The sequence below is a fragment of the Pyrus communis genome, chromosome 17, assembly GCF_963583255.1.
Source record: "Pyrus communis chromosome 17, drPyrComm1.1, whole genome shotgun sequence".
Lineage (NCBI taxonomy): Eukaryota > Viridiplantae > Streptophyta > Magnoliopsida > Rosales > Rosaceae > Pyrus > Pyrus communis.
Genome location: NC_084819.1, coordinates 1,894,168 through 1,916,757, shown reverse-complemented (window position 1 = coordinate 1,916,757; position 22,590 = coordinate 1,894,168). Strand labels below are relative to the sequence as shown.

Here is a 22,590-nt window from a genome sequence, read left to right as displayed (position 1 = left end):
ACTAATAGCTCGTCTAAAATGGATAATGCTAGGTAAATTAATATTTTAGACTAAATTATAAATCGATGATGTATCATTAATAAAAAAATACGTTAATCAAAACTTAATAATAATCTAGTTATTTTAGTCACTCATCATTAACCCATCTGAACGAGGATCTTCTCCATCTTCTCTTTGCGATAATCCAAATGATTCTTTAATTGTATCTATTTGTCGTAAATCGTGTAATCAATTTTCGTTAAATACTATTTGTTTTTAATTTTAAATATAAAATTTAAAATGATTTCTGACCGTACATTTACTACCAACGGACTATCCTCACAAAGAGGATCCCCATCCCCCCCGTCTCACCGCTTTTCCTCTTTCTTCACTGTACCTCCGGCCCACCCCACAGCCACCATGCCCGCACCGCTACGCAGACTGGCGTCTCAGTAATTTCCCAATCCCATCTCCCCTCCGGTGAAGCTCCTCCCTGACAGGTATTTGTTTTTGCGTCGCAGTTTTCTGGACTATTGATGGATTTTTTTTCCTTGTTTTCTTTATTTTATGTTCTTCTGGTTAGATATTAAAGTTAAAGGCGCAAAATGTTCGGTATTTCGTACGGAGAGCTCTTCCTCTTGATCGGTGCCACAGCTGCTCTAGTCGGTACACACAGAAACTCTCTCTCTCTCTCTCGCTCTATATATATATATATATATATATATATATATCTTATGTGTATAGCTACAACATTATTCTCAAAATTGGTTCAGAATTCTTTTACTTTTCTTTGGTAAGGTCAAAGCTTTTCTGGGTTATCTGAGATTTTGGTGTTTTATCTAAGATTGCTAATTTTTCTGGAAACAGAAACTGAAAAATTGATCTGGGTTTGATGTGTAATGGGTTGTAATGGTAATGCCGAACGGAACCGAAAAAAATATATATATTATTTAATTTTAAATATATATTTAAAATTGTAACAGCCGTCCGATTTAGTTGAGATTTAATTTCAACCTATGAATAGAAATCAAAGTTCAAACCCTCAGAGAACTCAGCTCAGTCGCTCTCTCTCTCCGTCTCTCGACTCGACCTCACCTCAGACAACCTCACCTCAGAATCCGATCACACCCACATCACACAAGTGACTCACCTCTTTGATCTCTCTCTCTCTCTCTCTCGACTTCTCATCCCTCGGAGCCTCCTCACTGTGGAGGAGCCTTCCTTCATGGCACAGAGGCAGAGCCACGGCCACCGGCGCCGCTCACCTCTCTGATCTCTCTCGACTTCTTCATCCAGATTCCAGGTAAATTTTGGAATTAATTTAGGGTTTGAAATTTAGGGTTTGTGAAATTTAGCACTTGGAACTGATATGGAGGTAGAAGATATGTAATGGCTGAACGATAGTATTAGAAATTTTAGCGTTTCTACCCTCTAAACATGTTCTTCTCACCAACGTTTAGAACTTTTTGCGGATTGTGATTTTCATTTGATTTGTATAGATCAGAAGGATGAGTCCTTTTACACTATAATTATCAATCTTGGTAATTTGATTCCTATTGGCAGCTGAATTATAAAGAGGAAATGGGGTGGAAGTTACAAGTTGGTTTGTTCTCAAATATAAGAAACAGGAAAGAAAGTCGATATGAATATGGAAACAACACCAATATATTGGTCTCTGTTCTTTCATTTCATTTCCAGCAGCTATTTTGAGAACTATTTATCCTATTGCAGTCATTTTGTCGTTCATTTGAAAGTCTATAAAACTACAAATATTAATGTCATTTAAATGAACTAAAATCAGGAGTGTTTTCTATGTACCCCTAACGTAGCGTGCCTGATTCTAATAGAAACATGAGGAACCCCTTTAATTTTTCTACAAGAGTTGGAGACATTGTGTCTAGCACACCAAGCACATTTTGCTAAATAGATTGTGCACAAAACTACTAGATCATTCTCTTTATCAAATAGTAGCAGGTATGGTTTAGGAAAAGAACATGAATTATTACTTTGTTTTTTTTATTTGTATTCGATCGATTTTCTAATCTAATATAGACTATGGGGAGGGGGATTCGAACTTGGGTGTATAGGGGGAAGCATATTGTTGTAGCTAACTGTGACTAGGGGTGGGTTCAAAAAACCGAAAACCGAAAAAAACCGACAACCGAACCGGACCGAGGCCGAAAAAAACCGAACCGCAAAAAAACCGAACCAAAATTGTCAAACCGAACCGAACCGAATCTGACCAGTTCGGTTTCGGTTTTTGAGGCTCGGAAACCGAACCGAACCGAACTGAACCGATATATATATATATAATTTTTTTGAATATTTATAAATTGTTTAGCCATACAATCATAACAAAACAGAACCTATTGCTAAGTTGGTTTCAATGAAACTTTACAAGCTGAAGGCATGGGTTCGAACCCTCATGCCTCCAGAATTTGTGAGGTTATTTTTAATTTTTTAATGTTTTTAACAAAACCCTTAAGCCTTAACAAATAACAAAACCCTGCCTGTAACTAAAGCCGCCGTTGTAACCCTAACCCTTAAGCCTCTTCTCTCTCATTCCCTACTTCCCTTCCGGCCTTCCCTGCCTTCAGTTCTTCTTCTTCAGTCTCGCGCAGCCTGAGGCCCTGAGCCAGTGAGCCTCATCTCTCTCTCGCTCTGTCTCTCTCAATCTCTCACACGGTCTCCGATGTCATCCATCGTCTACGGTCATTTCACTTCTCTCTCGCGCGATGGAGAACATGTTTAAGGTGATGAGGTCAGTTTTCAATTATTCTTTTCAATTGATTTCAATTTCAACGAACTGTTTGATCGATTTGAATCTTCCGAAGTTCTGAAGGACGATCTAATTTTTTTTTATTTTTTTATAGCGAAATTGATGAGAACTCTGCCGGGATTTCGGAGGAGATCGAGAAGTGCAAGGAATCTGCTCTGGAGAAGAAGAAAGGCTTAGAGGAAGCCAGAGAGCAAGTCGAGAAGGCCGCTTATGCCGTTTTGGAGATGCTCAACAACCGTCCATAGAATGCACAGGTGCTGTAAGTTCTTGAATCTTCATATTTTCCATGAATTACATTATAAAATTTCGTTTACAAGATGGCCGAAACTGATTGATTAGTCTTCATTCGTTCATACATAGAGTGTTTGTGTTCAAAAGATAAACAAGCGGTCGTTGTCTCTTAATGCGTTTAGCTCTTCGACCTGTGAGCCGTCCGCCATCACAACCGTGCTCCCTCTTTTTCCCAACTTTTTCTCTGCATTTTCGCAGTAAAATAGTTAGTAAGTTCGAATATGTTATCAACTTGTGACGAAAGTGTAAGCAAGGTCGAAAATTAGTGTTTTGTTTGGTATGAAAGTGATTGGTAAATGTTAGTTACTGAGAAGATTGTGATATTCTAGTTTGTTTGGCCATAGGTTGAATCATGAACTCTCCGGCCTTCTGTGGCGGATTTTATTCTCACCATTTGTATTAGCCACTAATCATCTCCGGCCATTTGTATTAGCCACTAATCTTCTCCGGCCATTTTATAGTTTTTGGAATTGTTTAGCTTAGTCCTTGAACAAATTTTTGTGGAGGTATGTGTCTCAAATATGGTAGTACCTGCTAATTTCAGAAGGTCTTCCACTGACTCGGGCAAATATGGTAGTACATAGCTTGTTTATGTGTTAGAATTCAGAGGTTTGATTCATAGGTCATCAGTTAGTTGGTTAAACATGTTAGCGATCTCCCGCTTAATGCTACTTTTTCTTTCTGTTAAAGCTAGGGGAAGAGAGGGGTATAGGTAGTTCATGGTTTCTGCTTTTACCATATCTATTCCTTGTATTCATTTTCAGACTGTATCTGGTTATTGAAGAGGAAATCTGAGATGAGCCATTTCTTACGAGTACAGTATCCTTTCTGAGCTACGGTTCAAAGTTGAAGTTTTATGATCTTTGTTCATCTGCATCTGCAGGTTGTTGGAAGCTTAAAAGACACAACTCAACGTGAGAAAGCTAGGGGTGTCTTCCTTGAGGTTGGATTGATCAATTTCTGTATAGAGAGATGCACAGTAGGAGCTGTTTAAGATACTTTTGTGAATTTCGTTCCATACACGCTTATGTTGAAATAGGACTTATTACAAAATAGATGCAAGTTGTTTTCATATATTTTTTTTAAGCTACTTGGGGAAAAAAGCAAAAAAAAAGCAAAAAAAAAAAAAAAAAAAAAAAAAAAAAAAAAAAAAAAACCGAACCGGGCCGAAACCGAACCGAAAAAACCGAACCGAATACAAACCGAACCGAACACAAACCGATAGAAAACCGAACCGAACCGAACAGTAATTTCGGTTCGGTTTCCGGTTTTTGCAAAAAAACCGAACCGAACGGAACCGAACCCACCCCTAACTGTGACTACGGCCAAGTCTTCTATTACTTTGTTTGCTTTGAGTATGCCAAAAGTAGTCAAATGAGTCATATGTAAAATTACTAAGGTGCACCTTTCTGTGATGATTTAGGGAATTCTGCCATGGATTTTACCAGTGGATTGCTATCATAACTGAGAAGCCATAAGCTGCCTCCTTTTACAGGAAAGAAGAGGACCTTGTGAATAAATCACAGGTAATAACAAGTTATTCAGATTTTTTTTTTTCTGTCTCCTGTGGTAATGGGGAGGCATCTCACGTATTTGAAATTTGTTTGGGCATGCATCACAGTCACATCCAGTCAGCCTTATCTTGAAAGAATTATATAGAGATAATAATAATAAAGCAAATCTAACAATGTGGAGACGGCATTGATGTGCCGGAGTTAATTAATCGATTAATATAGAGGGTTAAATTTTAGCCCAATATGTCAAGTTTTAGTCCAATAGCCCAAAAGCCCAAAACTATTTTGGGATTCCCGAAAATTTGGTTTGGGATCGGTCTTGAAATTGGGATTCCCGAAAACTTCGGTTTAGGAATTGGGACAAGGGTTTCGGTTCGGTATCCCATACCGAACCAGCCCTTTCACCTAGTGTTCTGGAGCCAAAAACACTGAAAAATCATTCGACCTTATAAGTTTGGAAGAAAAATCGACAAATAGGTGTTTACAAATATGTATAGGGTGCTAGTCCCCCTCTTCACTATTGCTGATTTGATAGAGAGAAAAAAAAGTAGAGTATACAGAAACTTGCGGCTTCATTCCTCAGCACTGTTTCCTTCTTCCGTCTTGCTCCAGTTTGAATCGACACGCACCTCTTCCTTCACCACCATATTCTTCCACATCGTTCTAGACCCAGAACCCAGACTGCTGTCTGCTCATCCAAAACCCAAACAGCTGCCGCCACAACTTCATCCACCACCACGTTTTACAAGTTCCTCCTGACTGAAGGTAAGAGAAAATTGCCCTGTTTATCTCCTCAAGTAAATTTGATTATCCCCCAATTTTTCTTGGTTTCAAATTTATATCGATTGCTAGGGTTTTGGAAGGGTTTATGGGTTTGGGTTATTTTCATATTATTTTGGGAGTTTGCCCACTTGAGGTAGAGTTTTTGTAGACAGGTATTTGTTTTTGCGTCGCAGTTTTCTGGACTATTGATGGATTTTTTTTCCTTGTTTTCTTTATTTTATGTTCTTCTGGTTAGATATTAAAGTTAAAGGAGCAAAATGTTCGGTATTTCGTACGGAGAGCTCTTCCTCTTGATCGGTGCCACAGCTGCTCTAGTCGGTACACACAGAAACTCTCTCTCTCTCTCTCTCTCTCTCGCTCTATATATATATATATATATATATATATCTTATGTGTATAGCTACAGCATTATTCTCAAAATTGGTTCAGAATTCTTTTACTTTTCTTTGGTAAGGTCAAAGCTTTTCTGGGTTATCTGAGATTTTGGTGTTTTATCTAAGATTGCTAATTTTACTGGAAACAGAAACTGAAAAATTGATCTGGGTTTGATGTGTAATGGGTTGTAGGACCAAAGGATTTGCCTAGAATTGCCAGAGCAGCAGGGAGGTTAGCGGGTCGGTCCATCGGGTATGTTCAGTTAGCTCGAGGCCAATTCGATAATGTTATGCAGCAGTCTCAAGCTCGCCAGGTACTTGATTGATAACTATGCATTGTGCACAACACCGTAATGATAACTTCAATGTTCTTGAACCAAAGGCCGTTGTGTTAATTTATGTCCCTTGCTTGACCTTTAGGTTCATAAAGAGCTTCAAGATGCATTGGCTCAGCTAGAGTCGATTCGTTATGAAGTCCGAAGCATATCACTTATGAACCCCGGTCCTATGACTCGAAAGCTGATTGATAATATTCAAGACCCGGCTCCTTTGAGTAGTGGTAGTATTCTTAGCAGCCATACATTATTTCCAAGTGGTGTTATGCTTCTCTCATGATTACAAGTGTATATGTCAACTTGTTAGGAACCAACATTTCACTTGAGAAGCCCAAGGAGGAGCGGAAGTCAATAAATAGTGTAATGAAGGTTTCAATAATACGATTTCTTTTTATAAATGGTGTACTTCGCATCGCCTTGAATTCCTTGTACCTGTCTTTGACAGGATAGTACTTTGAGAACCTCCGACGCACCTAATTTTCATAGTCAAGCAACTGCGTATGCAAAATTGGCTGAATCTGATGCTGTGAAGGCTGGCACTTTAAAAAGCGGTGCAGTGAAAGATGACCTTTATGATGAGAGTGGTCTTTTCATTGTTCTCCCAATTTCAGCTGAAAGCACTGGGATGCTACCAAATCGCAAGGGTAATAGTCTTCTTGATTATAAAACTTAGTTTTGTTATCATTTATTTTATCCCCCGGGAACAACTTATCCTTAAATTTTCTTTTGTAGATCACTTACTTTTCTGTATTTCCCAAATTATCTTGAGTTATAGAGGTCAGGAATTTCTGTGCTGCACATATTATGGTTTCATATCAATGGTTGTGTTTAGTAACCATTTTTTATCTATACCCTTGTATGGTTTTTCGACAAAGGTGTTGCTCTTACTTTTAGTCTAGTTGTGCATGATTCCCCATATGAAATTGATTCGCTATTGTTGGTGGTTCTTTCGGGGTTGTTGAGTTTCCCACTTGCTGGGCTTGGGCTTAAATACGCGTCACAGGAATACTCTTCAAATATTTCCTGATTGCTGAGTAATACTCTTAAACACACATCATAGGAATACAATTCTTGATTGCTTAGTGTGTAAAATCTTGCACATTAAACTATTTCCACAAACCTTTATTCTGACACACACACATATACTATTGTTATTTCATAACTTAACATACCTAAGAGTTTCCTGAGAATTTGTAAACAGTTTTCCTTTTCATCTCAGATATGTATATCCGAATAATAACCAGTGGTTGTGATGACAGAGAATGTTAAAGGATCGGACCTTGTGTTGGAAGCGGTAGTTGAAGCAGAGGTAGCACGTAATGCCAAAGATTTCTTTTCACAACCTGAAAATCAAATACAGGGAACTGAAAAGTGACTGAAAAGGTGAGGACCTTCTTCTTTAAAAAAAAAATCATCACTTTGTTTGTGTTTGGCATTGTTGGCACAGAACCGAGCACAATGGCGTTCTAGGATTCACACAACCGACCCTACTTAGTGGGAAAAGGCTTTGTTGTTGTTGTTGGCATCGTTGGTCTTAAACAACAAACTTTACTTCTTGTTGCAGCGTCATTAGGAACAACTAAAATTGTCATGTAATAGAGGAATTTTGTTCCCATTTTAAGTGGTTGGTTTATTAGTATGTGGGAATGTTTAGGGTGTAGGGGATAAGGGCAGGGGTATATCAGATGCGAGTCAACTTGTTTTTGGCTGTGCATATTAAACACATTAGTTGCTCGTCGCAATTTTCAGTTTGCGTTTCCACATGTTTGCAGTACAGAATATGTTTTATGTTTACATGAAACTTTTTTAGCTAGGTTTCCTCGAACAAGCAGCTAGTGAAACATTTTAAAAAGGAAGTATCAGCTGGATGCAGAACTGCATACCCTTTACCCTCTAGGGGGAAGTTTTAAAAGTTCAGCAGGTGTTTAATAAAAATAAAAATCTTGCTTGATATGTTATTTGTACGTGTTTGGGGATGTGTACGTTAGTAATATGTATGTAGTCGTATGTGCTCATCACTTTACGGAAATGGAAATTAAGAATCACCCAATAGAGACCTTGCTCAATTTCAAGTGGATGAATTATGCCAAAAACTTCCGGCTGGCCAACATGTCTATTTTCCGTTCTCCGTCCCACCCATGCACGAAATTCTAAAACTTGAAAACTTGCCGGAGCAGTTTGGATTTCTATGGATTAGCAGGTGGGAAAATAGCCATGTCAGTCAACCTGAAGTTTTTGATGTAGTTCTTACACTTATGGGGCTATGAAAATTGTCTTTCTATATCTGTGCAAATCTTTTGTACTAACAATTGCTGAGAACATCTCAAAATTGGAAAGGAAAAGGGAGCGCAGCGCATTTAGACGAAGCAAAAATTATGAAGACGGGTTCATAGCGATTGTTTGAAGTGGCTTTTGAAACCTGAAACGAAGAAAGATTGTTTGAAGTTGTAGCTTGGTCTACGGTGACTCAAGTTTGTGAAATGAATTAAGTAGACACGAATAAGTTACAGACAACGAGATTGTCAAAAATTATAGGGAGTTTAACAAAACATTTCCGGTACTGTTCATTTTTAACGAAAAACCACATTTATACATTTCCCTAATACTATTCACTATACCTTTAAAAAAGGATTTTCATTAAAAGGGAAGGTTTTTTGGATTTTTCGTTAGTTTTTCTAAAATTCTATTGTGCTCCGTGGTATCAAATCCCCGATGATTTGTACAACACGGTCTTTTGTGTTATTCACGTCAATCAAAACCTTACGTCTGTGTTGTTTTTTTTTTTTTTTTTTTTTTTCAGATAATCTAAACGTATGATGAAGAGATTGACAAGGCTAATGACAAATATATTACAAGTAGGCATCTAAAGCCATACCTCTAGCCTAGAGGTTTTTCAATGTATTGGGAACACGGTTTGGTAGACTAAGTGTAATTTTACACTTGACTGAATACTTGGAAGGAAATAAAATTCAACCAATTATATTATGATACTGGTATACCGGGTTGTGTTCCCTATACTAATATTTTCTCCTTCTAGCCAACTCATTGAACATTTGAGGAGTTGACGATGCAAAGGGCCACAGAGGAACCCCCTCATTCCCCTGGAAGATAATCGAATAGACAGATTAAACTAAAAATATACTATTTGAAATAACCCCAGATAACTCTATCATGAGGACTTGACGTCTTCCTCACCCCTTTCCGGCTTATCATTGGCAGTCCGCTCATGATTCCAAACTCAACGGTGTTAACTAAACACAAGGGTTGCATTCGGTGTGGGACTTAACCGATGTCGCTAACATGCATGATGGCAAATATTGCCTGCAATAATTAAACCACAATTTGTGGACTAATATATTTATAAGCATAAATATATTTATATTTTTGTCCTTATTGCACATGACAGACATCCCACTGACCGCTAGGGCCGGAAATTGTGGCAGCCACCGTCATTGGTGTCGGAAAATTTAAATTTATATACATCACTCACTCAATCAACATCACTGTTACGCAGGCCCTTACGTTTACTTATCCTTCTAGAAGTGGAAGATGACTCGCTCCGCTTACGACTCCACCAACCACTCCACCACCGCCGCTGCCACCACCACCATCCATCCTGCTCCCTCATTTTACCAAACTGCCTCCATTCATATCACACACACACACACATATATATATACACGTCTCTCTCTCTCACACAAACGCACACAGAGACACTCTCACTCCTCACTTTGCAATTCAGACAAAAACAACAACCGCAGTTATCAAGCAATGGCAGGAGTAGTGAGGAGGATCAAGTTGGGATCGCAAGGCCTGGAGGTTTCGGCTCAAGGCCTTGGCTGCATGGGTATGTCCGCCCACTACGGCCCTCCGAAGCCCGACCAAGACATGATCACTCTCATCCACCACGCCATCGACGCCGGCGTCACCCTTCTCGACACCTCCGACGTCTACGGCCCCTACACCAACGAAATTCTTCTCGGCAAGGTAAAGTTTTGTTTGACTTTTTTGCTCACAAGTCACAATCACAATCAGTCACTCTGAGTTTCTGTTAGTAACTTTTGGGTTTGGAATTGTTTGGATTGATGATGAAATGAACTGGGTTGGCTTCATTCTTGTTCTTCTAGAGAGAGAGAGAGAGAGAGTAAAATATAAATTTACTTTGTGGGTTTTGTTTGGATTGTTGAATGGAATGAACTGATGATCAAGTGCATTGGGTTCGAATCGATTTACTCTTGTTCCTGTAGTGAATTTATATGTAATTGCTTTTTGTGGGTTTTGTTTGGATTGATGTTGAATTGAGTGGACTAATGATGGAGTGAATTGGATTTTGTTGGTTTAATGAGGAGCAGGCGCTCAAGGGAGGGGTGCGAGACAAGGTTGAATTGGGCACGAAATTCGGTTGCAGCTCTGTGGATAACAAGTGGGACATTCGAGGTGACCCTGCGTATGTGAGAGCTGCTATTGAGGGTAGCTTGAAGCGCCTTGGCATTGACTCCGTTGATCTCTATTATCAGCATCGCATTGACACCCGTGTCCCTATTGAAGTCACGGTTTGTTATCTTGACTCACAAGTTTTGATCTCCTTTTAATTGCAATTGCAGAACAATGTGGTTAACAACTTCATAGAATATTATGAACTAAGAAAACATGACAGGTGTATTTGTAAGAACGGTACTCGAAGAGAACCAACTCTTATTCAGCGTGAGTAAGCATCTGCATTTTCAGGACGTTATGTGGAGATTTACGATGTCTTCTATCATTTTAACAAGTCACATATTTTATCAATTCGCCAACTTGATTCCGTTCGTCTCCAAGTCATGTATTGTATCCAAATTAGTTTAAACAAACCACTGTATAATTGCTTTTTTTTTACTAGAGTGTTTGCATCATGATTCCTTAAATTTCTCTATGTCTTTACAAGGTTGGGGAACTCAAGAAATTAGTTGAAGAGGGTAAGATAAAGTACATTGGTTTATCCGAGGCCTCAGCTTCCACAATAAGAAGAGCACATGCTGTTCATCCAATAACAGCAGTGCAGTTGGAGTGGTCGTTGTGGGCTAGAGATGTGGAGGAAGATATAATTCCAACTTGCCGGTGAGGCTTAGCAGGACTTATTAATTGTTTTATTAAGGAGGTGGCAATAGATGTTAATCTTGTTTTCCTATTTTCTCAGGGAACTTGGCATTGGTATTGTTGCATACAGTCCTCTAGGAAGAGGATTTTTTTCATCAGGCGCTAATTTAGTCGACAATCTAGCCAATGATGATTTCCGAAAGGTTTGTCGATATGCACATTAGAGAACATTGTAGCTTCCTCATGCTATTATTGTGAATATCCTTATGTCCTCAAATTATGAAATTACATTGTAGCATCCTCGTGCTATTATTGTGAATACCTTAAGTCCCTCAAATTAGGAATGGTCTCACGAAGTTTAGTAATCTCTCCTAGCAGGCTATCCTCTTGCGGAATCCATGCAGTAAAAATTTGATTTCTAATTGAAGTAGCGAAGTGGACCTGATTTGTTTCGACATTAGAGGTATAAACATCCTTAATATTATCATTTTTGAAGGTTATGTGTTCATCCCAGGTAGATTAATAGTTTAGTGTCAGACGAACCTCCCTTAATTGATTTATTTACTACAATCCGAGGAATCTGTGTTGTGTTGTTACAAAGTTATGTTGTACATGCTTATGAAGGCGTATGAACTGTGCTGGCCCTTTATCATGTCATTTTGATAAAGTCATTAATCCTGTTGCTTATATATGTGGTTTATTGGTTGCAGTATCTACCCAGGTTCCAAGCCGAAAACCTAGAGCATAATAAAACAATATTCGAGCGGGTTAGTGATCTTGCAGCAAGGAAGGGGTGCACGCCATCTCAACTAGCACTGGCCTGGATTCATCACCAAGGGAATGATGTGTGTCCCATACCCGGAACCACCAAGATTGAGAATTTTAACCAGAATATTGGAGCTCTGTCTGTGAAACTGACACCAGAAGAAATGGCCGAGCTTGAATCTTATGCTTCAGCCGATGCCGTTAAAGGTGACAGATATATGGATGACGCTTTTACTTGGAAGGACTCCGAAACTCCGCCACTGTCTTCATGGAAAGCCGCATGAGTATGTGCACTGCCACTGTCGTATTAGTGATGTCTCTTTGTACTTTACGCTCTTCTGAATTTCCTCGTGGTTCCGAGAATAAGTAGTGTATGCTACATTGTATGTAATTGCTTTCTTTGAGACAAAAACATTTGGTATATTTCAACGTGCTGTTTGAGTATCAAAACTGGCAACTCTTTCCCACTTTAGGAAATGATTTGAAATATTGCTCGCTTTGCTGCGGGATTAGAAACTGTACGAAAAAATATGTTTCAGAAGGATAAAAGATTGTTATAGATAGTTAATGTTATTTACACTGAAATATGGCTTTGACTTATTGAAAGAACTTTTGCATGAAAAGTATAAATTGGTACAACTGAAAATGAAGAGTTTAATCAAACTTCATGAGCCTAATTGAAACAAATTAATACCTTGACTAACAAAATGAGCCGAAATGAAAACATCTAAACCAACATTATGAAACTCGTGGAACACTATGAAAGAATATGAAAACATAATTTTTTTTTTATTTAAAATTACTTTAGCCGTTCGATTTAAATTTGAACCATTAAATTTTTTTTTTAATTTTTTTTTACCGGTGGTTTTGATCATATTAAAATATTAGTAGTTAGATTCAATGAATTTATAAATATTAAATTAAAAAAAAAAAACTAATGAAAAGGGCTTGAAAACTTTGAGTTTTAATGATAAGGACAAAATAAAGGATAAAGTGCATAGTACCATGATTGACTTTTTAGTGTAAAAATGTAGTTTTTCGTTAAAATAAACAATACCGTGGACTTTTCATTAAAACTCCCTTAAAAAATACATATATATGGTGGGTCAGCCACACTAACTCTTTGCCCTATAAATGAGTTTTGGGTTAAAACTCATATTTGCTTCATATTTGCTCCAAGGATTAGAGCAAGTTGGGATAAGTTTAGAACCTAAAATTTGAGTTTTACTCCAAAGATTGGAGTAGGTCTTTACATTCTTAAGGTAGATAATATCGTTTGTTTAAAAGAAAAAACATATTTTTTTGGAAAGTCACTATTGGACAGGTCAAAATACGTAATACCATTGATATTTAAACTGAAAGATCGCATTCCATGCTCCGGAGATCCATAAAAAAACTTTTGTGATTACGAAATAATGTTTGTTTGACTTGAATCTTTGCAGTCTTGATCCCGACAGAGAATACAATACAAACAATATCCTCCATTTTGGTCAATATCAGTGTAACGCAGGCCCTTGCGTTTGCTTAATACTTCTAGAAGTAGAAGATGACTCACTCACTCCACTTACCACTCCGCCGCCGCCGCCCCACCACAACCACCGCCGCCCCGCCACCACCATCTTTCCTGCACCCTCATTTTACCAAACTGCCCCCATCCTTCATATCACATGTATGCATACATACATATACACACACATCTCTCTCTCTCTCTCTCTCTCTCTCTCTCTCTCTCTCTCTCTCTCTCTCTCACAGACACAGAGTCACACTCCCTCACCTTGCAATTCAGTCATAAACAACAACCGCAGTTATCAAGCAATGACAGGAGTAGTGAGGAGGATCAAGTGGGGTTCGCAAGGCCTGGAGTTTTCGGCTCAAGGCCTTGGCTGCATGGGCATGTCCGCCTTCTATAGTGCTCCGAAGCCCGACCAAGACATGATCACTCTCATCCACCACGCCATTGACGCCGGCGTCACCTTCCTCGATACCTCTGACGTCTACGGTCCCTTCACCAACGAAACTCTTCTTGGCAAGGTGGGTAGGCCATAAAGTTAATTATGTATATGATTCACTTCGTCACTTGTAATTTTCAATCTATCTCAACTTGCCGGTTTGTTTGGATTAAAGGATGAACTGAATCGGGTTTGATCGGTTTGCTTCCTGTTTCATTTTTCTTGTACAAGTGTTTTCTGGAAAAGCACCTGCCAGGTGCTTCTTTAAGAAGCTCTTCCAAGTACTTGAAAGGAACCAGTTTTTATCGTATAAGTCACTTTTAACAAAAACGCATATGAGCAAAAATGCTTCTATATAAGGAGCAGTAGTAAACGATATAATTTCTTTGTGGGTTGTGTTTGGATTGTTGCGTTAATTGTACACTCTATATGTCCTGCATTTAGTTGAATTTACTGGACCAAGAACATGGTATTTGGGTTTGTTTTGGATTAATGCTGAATCGAGTGATGAGGAGCAGGCTCTGAAAGGAGGGGTACGAGATAAGGTGGAATTGGCCACCAAGTTTGGTATCAGACTTGCGGAGGGGTACAAGATGGAGGTGCGAGGTGACCCTGCTTATGTGAGAGCTTCTCTCGAGAGTAGCTTGAAGCGCTTGGGTGTTGATTCTGTTGATCTCTATGATCAGCATCGCATCGACACCTCCATCCCCGTCGAAGTCACGGTTGGTCTTCTTACCTCTTGAATTGTGTATCCTTTTAATTCTAATGTCATAAGTATTTCTCAGGTGCTAAGTTCGTCAAAAATCTTGCCCCCGATGATACTCGAAAGGTTTCTCAATGTCACAGAGTTTTTCATGCTAATGTCATAAGTATTTCTCAGTTATAGAAGCGCTTTCTTAAGAAGCACATGCCATATGCTTCTTCAGTCTAATGATTCATTGGTTGCAGTATCTAGCCAGGTTCCAACCCGAAAACATAAAGCACAATGAAGCACTGTTCGAGCGCGTTAGTGAACTTGCAACAAGGAAAGGATGCACGCCATCTTAGCTAGCGCTGGCATGGGTTCATCACCAAGGAAATGATGTGTGTCCCATACCTGGAACCACCAAGATCGCGAATTTTGACGAGAACATCGCAGCTCTGACTGTTAAACTGACACCGGAAGAATTGGCCGAGATTGAATCTTATGGTTTAGAAGATGCCGTTAAAGGTGATAGAATGCCCTCCCATGGTACTTGGAGGAACTCCGAAACTCCGCCATTGCCTTCACTTTAAGCACTTCTGTAACGTATGTTCCTTCTGTTATGTCATTGAAAATGAGTAATGGCTCTTTGTTATTTCCTTACCCTCGTTGGAATCAGTCGTTTATGTCAAACGGTATATACGTAACTTCCTTAGTTTATATGGAAATGAATTGCGTCAAATAGGATTTGAACCGATACAGGAAGGGGTAGCCACTTTCTTGGGTACAATTATTCTTTACTTGACACTTTTCAAGTCTATTTATTATTTCTCTTTCCGTCTAATTAGGCGTGTGAGGATCTTTGGCTCATGTTGCACCGGTGTGAAAGAGAACTCCGTTGGAACTTTTTCATCAAGGCATATGTGACTTTCTATTTACCTCCCCCATCACTTGTGTGGGAATGCAAATGTGGTTTATCTTTGTCGTCTTCTTTTTTTGTTGTCATCTTCATCAAGGTGCTAAGAGACAATTGAGCTTACTTTTTCGAAAATATCTTGTGATTTTGTTTTTTCTAACATACGATTATCTAAATTAATGATTATGACCATATGACTAAGCTTACAATAAATTAATTGTAATAATTTGGTTTGTGACGATAATCTAACCTAAGACTTCTTATTTATGATCGAAGAGAAATATTGTAATACTAAGCGGCGTAAATTTGAGTTAAACTCAACAAATATATAAGAGAAATGTTAGAGCATCTCTAAAAGAAATGTCAAAATATTCAAATCAGCAATAACTGTAAAAAAGACAACAACAATGTTTTCCAACCAAGAAGTCAAATGTGATGTGACATAATATGGAATAACATCTCTCCCTTGCTGCTAAATTTGATAGCAGTTACAATTTTTTTTTAATCAATCATTAAATGCTTTTTTCTTTTGTTCAAAAAAATTTATTAAATGTTTTTTTATTGATTTAGCATTGCGTTTTAATTTCTTTTCAATACCGATTTAATGTTTAAATATTTTTATACCTTTTAATTTATTTCCTTTCATTATCAGTGCAAAGAAAATAAATAACTGGGAAATTTTATTTGAACTTTCGTAACCTCTTTTTACACCCATGTTATTTTTAATTAAAGGATTAATATATTTTTAAACCCAATTTTATTACCTAGAATACCCTTCCAAACCCAATTCAAAATGTAAATTTATCTTTGCACCCATTTAAAAAATGAAATCCCAAATTGAAAATTTGATTGAAGTTTGTATCCGTGCACCAAGGGAAACAGGTCTCCAATGTGTTCCTGAAAAGTTTGAATATGTTGAGAAGTATGTTAGAATATTTGAACTGCTTTTGTTTAAAGAATGCCGGCACAACTTTATAGTACCTAGGAGAAATTAATAGAGGGTGTTTCTAAAGATGCTCATATGAATGTTCGTGTAAGAAGCATTGAAGGGAGAAGGAGAGAGAGATGTCCCATGTCCAATTTGTTTCCTCCTACTTTAGTGATACATCTAGGTACATATTTTAGAAATAATGAAAATAAAATAGGCTAACCAAGTATATAGGGTTGGCCAATGGCCAGTATAGTACATATGCTTTTTTCGTGACTCTATGATTCTGTGAACCGACTAAGGTGTAACTTTTGGTGGTTAGGGTGGTATGATGTAATAGTCCATCAAGTTGGTGAATGCAAGTAGACATTTAAAGAGGGGATGTGGCAACTCTCTCAACTCCACGGCCTTCGGGAATTCTTTTCTATGTATCCATGTCGACAAGGGGTCAATAAATTCAAGAGGCATATAATTACCATTCATCGATAAATCCATGTTGTCAAGGGATTAAAGCTTCAAAATCATGATCCATCGATAAAAAAAATAACTTGTCTTCCTCTACAAGAGTTATTAGGATTTTAGTCGGAATGAACGTAGGATAAGCAAGGAGTGATGGTAGAGTTTAATTATAGTGTGTGGGTTTATTGAGATATTTTTAGTTTTATTATTAATTTCATCTTATACTTGATGGTAATTGTACAAGAGGGTAAAAAGGACAATTAATATTTAAAATTTAAGTTAGGTGTAAAAAGAAGTTATATGGGTTTAAATAAAATTTCTCATAAATAACGTATGTTCCTTTTGTTATCTTCTTATATACAAAGCCAATGGAAAGGTGAATAGTGGTTTTGGTGTCACCAAGCTTCAACAAAAATATTTGGACAAAAATGCCCCCAATGCAAAAAACTTCAAAGGTATCCCAAAATAATGCATCAAATAAGGTAAGGGCATTTTCGTCATTTTAACAGTATTTTTTATTATTTTTTTTTTTTGTGCTTTTAAAAAAAAACAAAAAATTAGTGCCTCACAATAAACTAGTAATAATGTGATTCAATTTCTCTATTTTTAAACACGTTCAAAATATCTCAAGAGGCGTATAATGCCGGTTATAAAAAAAGGTCTTTCGCGGATAATAATGTGATTAAATTAGTTGTTAAATGATATTTTTTTTTTTTTAACAAATGATATTATCTATACTAAGGGGAGAGGGTGGGCTTAGCCTCACAATGGGTTAGCAATAATGTGATTCAATCAGTTGTTTATTAAATATTATTTTTTTTCTATTTTTAAACACATCCAAAACATCTTAAGAGGCGTGTAATGCCAGTTATAAAAAATGTCTTTCGCACGCGGATAATAATGTGATTAAATTAGTTGTCAAATGATTTTTTTTTTTTTAACAAACAATATTATCTACACTAAGGGGGAGATAGGTAGGCTTAGCCTCATAATGGGCTAGCAATAATGTGATTCAATCAATCATTTATTAAATATTATTTTCTCTATTCTTAATGTAAATTCTATAAAGATCGATTTTATTATGTGAATTTAGCTGTTTTAATTGCCCCCAAGACAAAAAACCTCAAAGGCATACCAAAATAATGCATCAAATAAGGCAGGGGTACTTTCATCATTTTAACAATATTTTTTTAATAATTAATTTTTTTGTGCTTTTTTTTAATTAGTGTCTCACAATAGGCTAGTAATAATGTGATTTAATTTCTCTATTTTTAAATACGTTCAAAACATCGTGTAATGCCTTTTATAAAAAAGTCTTTTGCGGATAATAATGTGATTAAATTAGTTGTCAAATGATTTATTTTTTTTAACAAACGATATTATCTACACTAAGAGAGATGAGGTGCGCTTAGCCTCACAATGGGTTAATAATAATGTGATTCAATTAGTTGTTTATTAAATATTATTTTCTCTATTTTTAAATACATTCAAAACTTCTTAAAAAGTGTGTAATGCCGGTTATAAAAAAGGTCTTTCGCACGCAGATAATTATGTGATTAAATTAGTTGTCAAATGATTGTTTTTTTTTTTTAACAAACAATATTATCTATACTAAGGAGGAGGGGGTGGACTTAGCCTCACAATGGGCTAGCAATAATGTGATTCAATCAATTGTTTATTAAATATTATTTTCTCTATTCTTAATGTAAATTCTATAGAGATCGATTTTATTATGGGAATTCAGCTGCGTTAATTAGTTTATGAGGGTTTTCTTTTAGCATGACATAAGATTATTCATTTACTTCAAATATTTGACTTTCCTTTTGTCAATTTACGCTAAATACATTTAAAACATGTAAGTAGTTGTTGACCCTAAAAATCACAAAGCCTATGTGGCGCGCAAGCCGAGTAACTAATAAGCTAACTACGTCATTCGATTGAATGCGGGGCGTGCCAACTCGTCAGCCAAACTTGGCCGAGGAGTACAATTTGTTGATGTTGCGTTGAGCGCGTTGCAGACTTTTTGATCTCGCGACTACGGCCGAGGAAGAAACAAACCTCGACCTTTGGATTCTCGAGCCTGAAGACAAGGCTGCTAATTCTGTGAAGTTCACAAATCGTCGGCACCAGGTTCGGTCACATTGATTATATTCGTGAGAGTATAAGCACGTCGAATCGACACCAGACTATACGGACATAAGTACTCAAAGGTGATGTATGTCTTGATGGTAAATGTGGTTCGGCAGTTAGAATGCCGAACTCTGAAACTCATTTGTGAGTATCCAATCATAAAATCACTAGGCGTTCAATGCGCTGAATGTTGTAACTCGTAATACCTTACCTCGCCGAGAAGGCTAATAAGATGACCTCTGCCAATAAGGATTCGGAAACCCTTATCGACCGAGACTTGGATAGGTAACCAGTAGGCCTCGACGCAGTGCTGTTTATCCAAACTGAAGGTGCCTCGCGATTGGTTGATTCTACGGCAACAGTGTTGTTTATCCAAACTGAAGGTGTTCGTCGGTTGCCTCCACAATGGTGTTTATCCAAACTGAAGATGTGTCGGCGAAAAAAGAAAATAAAAAATCTCAAGTTGTTTGAGAGGTTTGCGCAGGGCAATTATGTGTTGAATTGGAGGGGGCCCTTGAATGATGCACTCTGCTCTCTATTTATAGCAACAAATCCTCATTCAGATCGAGTTGAAACCATATATGAATTAGGACTTCTTATTCTACTCCAATTCTACCTCGACCACTCCTACTCCTATTAGGACTTTGAATCTACCCCCCTTTCGAGGCCGTATTCATTGTCGGTCGAGAATCCGTTTTGCACTAGGCTTCCTTATCGTATCGGGACTCCTCCAACCCCTCTGCTCATCTGAACTATTCCTGCTTGTGATAGGACTCAACCACCTTCGCTGAACGGCCTGGGACCACCAGGCGGCCCACATAATACACTCGGAAAAAGCTTTGGGCTGAACCTACTCTTGGCCCAATAACATTTTGGGCCCAAACAGTAGCACACTGTGATTCAAAAAATGCATTCTGCACGTGCATGAAGGCTAGTATCATAGAAAATGAGTGATGACTCTTTGTTATTTCCTTACCCTTGATGGAATCAGTAGTTTATGTCAAATGGTATGTACATTACTTTCTGAATTTATATAACTTTATTTGCCAATTTCATTGTTGTATGAGTTTACAAAATCAATAAGTCATTTATTTCATTTTACGCTGAAATTGCGCCATAGAATATTTTGAATTGTGGGCACATGAGAAAGAATATGATTAAGAATGAGGATATTCGAGGTGACGTGAGAGTGATCACAATTGAAGATAAGATGAGAGAAAATCGGTCAAGTTGGTTTGGACATGTGAATAAAAAACCTACAGATGATTCGGTTAGAAAATGCGATGGAGTACTTGGTGCTGACGGAATACTTGACGCAAAACTAAACGTAGTAGCATTTTATGATTCATATAGCCAACCTCACATAATTGCATAAGACTTTATTGTTGTTGTTGACCATTTTATATGCAATTAATTTCAAGCTTCATCACATGCAATTTATCACCATTAAACCTCTCGAGCATACTGAACATCACCTTCATGAGTTCAACCTCTCGAGATAATTGTTCTTGAGACAAAACGATAATCTATATAGTTGACTTCACTTAATAGCTCATACTAGGGGTGGTTTGGTATGGGATATCGAACCGAAACCTTGGTTCCGATTCCCAAACCAAAATTTTCGGTATTCCCAATTTCAAGACCAATCCCAAACCAAAATTTCAGAAATCCCGAAATAGTTTCGGTATTTCGGGACAATCGGGAATCCCGAAATATTTTTGGGCTTTTGGTGATTCTGTATTCCCAATTCCCATAGTTGTTATATTTTCACTTAAATAATTAGGTACATACTTCAAACATTACTGTGCTTCTTGTTTTCATTCGTTTCGTGATTGTTCTTCCATTACTAGTTTCAACTTCATACTCCTGACGAGTTACTTGGCATGAAGTTGAGGAGGTAGAAGGAAAAATGCATGAATTGATCAAACGATATTGGTAGGCAACATTAAACTCTTAAACAACCACTAGTGCAACCGCGGATAAGTTTTATATGATATCTTCTTCTTTAGCACTAAGATGCATTTATAAGTTTATAACCTATAGAACAGAATTGTTTTAACATTTAAGAATACACTAGAAGGCAAACCTATTCCATAAGTTATATACCTTTTGTGATTCTATGGAATACTCATTACACTTCCGATGTTTATATTCTCTACTTTCTTCAACAACTTTGACATTGGTGTTTATGTTACTTCCAATAAAGGTGACTCCTATCAATGAAATAGAATGACATATAACATATATCATAACCCTTCATATCTTTATGTTGCAGGGATGAATAATAAAGCAACATGATTTTTTCATTATTGTGCCAACATGATATATATATATATATATATATATATATATATAAATATATAATAATTAAAAAAATATATTTCGGTTCGGTATGGAAATACCGAAATATTGAGAAGACAATCCCAATTCTTATACTGAAATTTTGGTATTTTTTCAGGATAGCATTCCGAAAATTTTAAAAAAATCGCTTTGGGACATTTTCAATTTGAAATCGGTATTTTTTCCACCCCTAGCTCCTACCGCTAACTTCGTTGGAACACTTTCACCAGGGCACATGACTCATGTGGGCATGCAGATGTGATTTATCTTGTCCTCCTTTTTATATTTTATTTTTATTTTTATGTCCGCTATCTTGTCAACTTTATCATGTGCTAGGAGACAATGGCCTTGCCTTTTTGAAAAGGGTATATTATCAATTTCCCCCCTGAACTTGTGACCATTGGCCAATTTCCCCCCTGAACTTTAATTTTGGCCAATTTCCCCCCTCAACTCTCATAATTAGTCAATTCCCCCCCTGAACTTTAATTTGGCCAATTTCCCCCCTCAACTCTCAAAATTAGTCAATTTGCACCCTACTGTTAATTTTTCTTTTTTTTAATTTTCCATCTATTCTTTTCTTAATTTTCAATCTTTCTAATAGCTTCCAACAAAGTACTAAAATTAACATAAACTCACCTGCATAATATAGGGTAAAATGTACAAAAACATAATACAGTTAGTATGTGACATGGGTTGATTATAAGAAAAAGTTATGAATCGGGTTTAAAGCATGTAGAAGAAGAAATAATAACAAAAAGAAATAATAATCCTAAACTCATGGATCAAACCTATTTCAATAAAATGGGTTATTCTTAATAAGGAGTCGAAAATTATGAATAGACTAGCCATTTTTTTACTAAAGCTCGATTCTCCGCAATTTACTTGAACTTAGCTTTCACTTTTATAAAGAAAATTGTATTCACATACAAAAATTTACACATCAATCCTTTTTGTTATCAATTTTGTATAGTCAAAAATCAAATAAAATTACTCTATACTGATTTATTATGACTAATAATACTATCTATGATAAATTGTAAAATTCTAAATTTTAATCTATTTGTAATAGGATAAAGATATAGGAACATGATTAACATACATCTTATTTAGTTTCTTACACACACTTGTTTAATTATGATCAAATTAAAAATTTAACAGTAGGGTGCAAATTGACTAATTATAAGAGTTGAGGGGGAAAATTGGCTAAATTAAAGTTGAGGGGGGAAATTGACTAATCATGAGAGTTCAGGGGGGAAATTGGCCAAAATTAAAGTTGAGGGGGGAAATTGG

The 22,590-nt window shown here is 37.0% G+C and overlaps 2 protein-coding genes and 1 pseudogene across 9 annotated transcripts; all 3 read left to right on the top strand.

Annotated features, from left to right (window-relative positions):
- The first annotated feature begins 522 nt into the window (after nucleotides 1-522).
- LOC137723424 (uncharacterized) lies at nucleotides 523-8,635 on the top strand. Of its 7 annotated transcripts, none has more exons than XM_068462618.1 (10): nucleotides 523-645; nucleotides 963-1,282; nucleotides 4,473-4,575; nucleotides 5,176-5,328; nucleotides 5,582-5,664; nucleotides 5,913-6,034; nucleotides 6,141-6,279; nucleotides 6,363-6,424; nucleotides 6,501-6,699; nucleotides 7,315-7,803. In XM_068462618.1, exons 5-10 carry the CDS (start codon nucleotides 5,604-5,606, stop codon nucleotides 7,428-7,430), a joined length of 699 nt encoding a protein of 232 aa, XP_068318719.1. In that variant the 5' UTR covers nucleotides 523-645; nucleotides 963-1,282; nucleotides 4,473-4,575; nucleotides 5,176-5,328; nucleotides 5,582-5,603; the 3' UTR covers nucleotides 7,431-7,803. The 7 variants fall into 7 exon arrangements, with proteins under 7 accessions (XP_068318719.1, XP_068318721.1, XP_068318723.1 ...); XM_068462619.1 differs by lacking the exons at nucleotides 523-645; nucleotides 963-1,282 and adding exons at nucleotides 3,930-3,992; nucleotides 8,393-8,635 and having other exon boundaries at nucleotides 7,315-7,438; XM_068462620.1 differs by lacking the exon at nucleotides 5,176-5,328.
- An 884-nt stretch (nucleotides 8,636-9,519) lies between these two features.
- On the top strand, nucleotides 9,520-12,478 carry LOC137723403 (probable aldo-keto reductase 2). 2 transcript variants are annotated; one of them, XM_068462597.1, is made up of 6 exons: nucleotides 9,520-10,042; nucleotides 10,408-10,608; nucleotides 10,980-11,152; nucleotides 11,232-11,334; nucleotides 11,510-11,594; nucleotides 11,842-12,139. In XM_068462597.1, exons 1-5 carry the CDS (start codon nucleotides 9,605-9,607, stop codon nucleotides 11,555-11,557), a joined length of 963 nt encoding a protein of 320 aa, XP_068318698.1. In that variant the 5' UTR covers nucleotides 9,520-9,604; the 3' UTR covers nucleotides 11,558-11,594; nucleotides 11,842-12,139. The 2 variants fall into 2 exon arrangements, with proteins under 2 accessions (XP_068318698.1, XP_068318697.1); XM_068462596.1 differs by lacking the exon at nucleotides 11,510-11,594 and having other exon boundaries at nucleotides 9,540-10,042; nucleotides 11,842-12,478.
- A 1,188-nt stretch (nucleotides 12,479-13,666) lies between these two features.
- LOC137723205 (probable aldo-keto reductase 2) lies at nucleotides 13,667-15,120 on the top strand (annotated as a pseudogene).
- The last annotated feature ends 7,470 nt before the right edge of the window (nucleotides 15,121-22,590 follow it).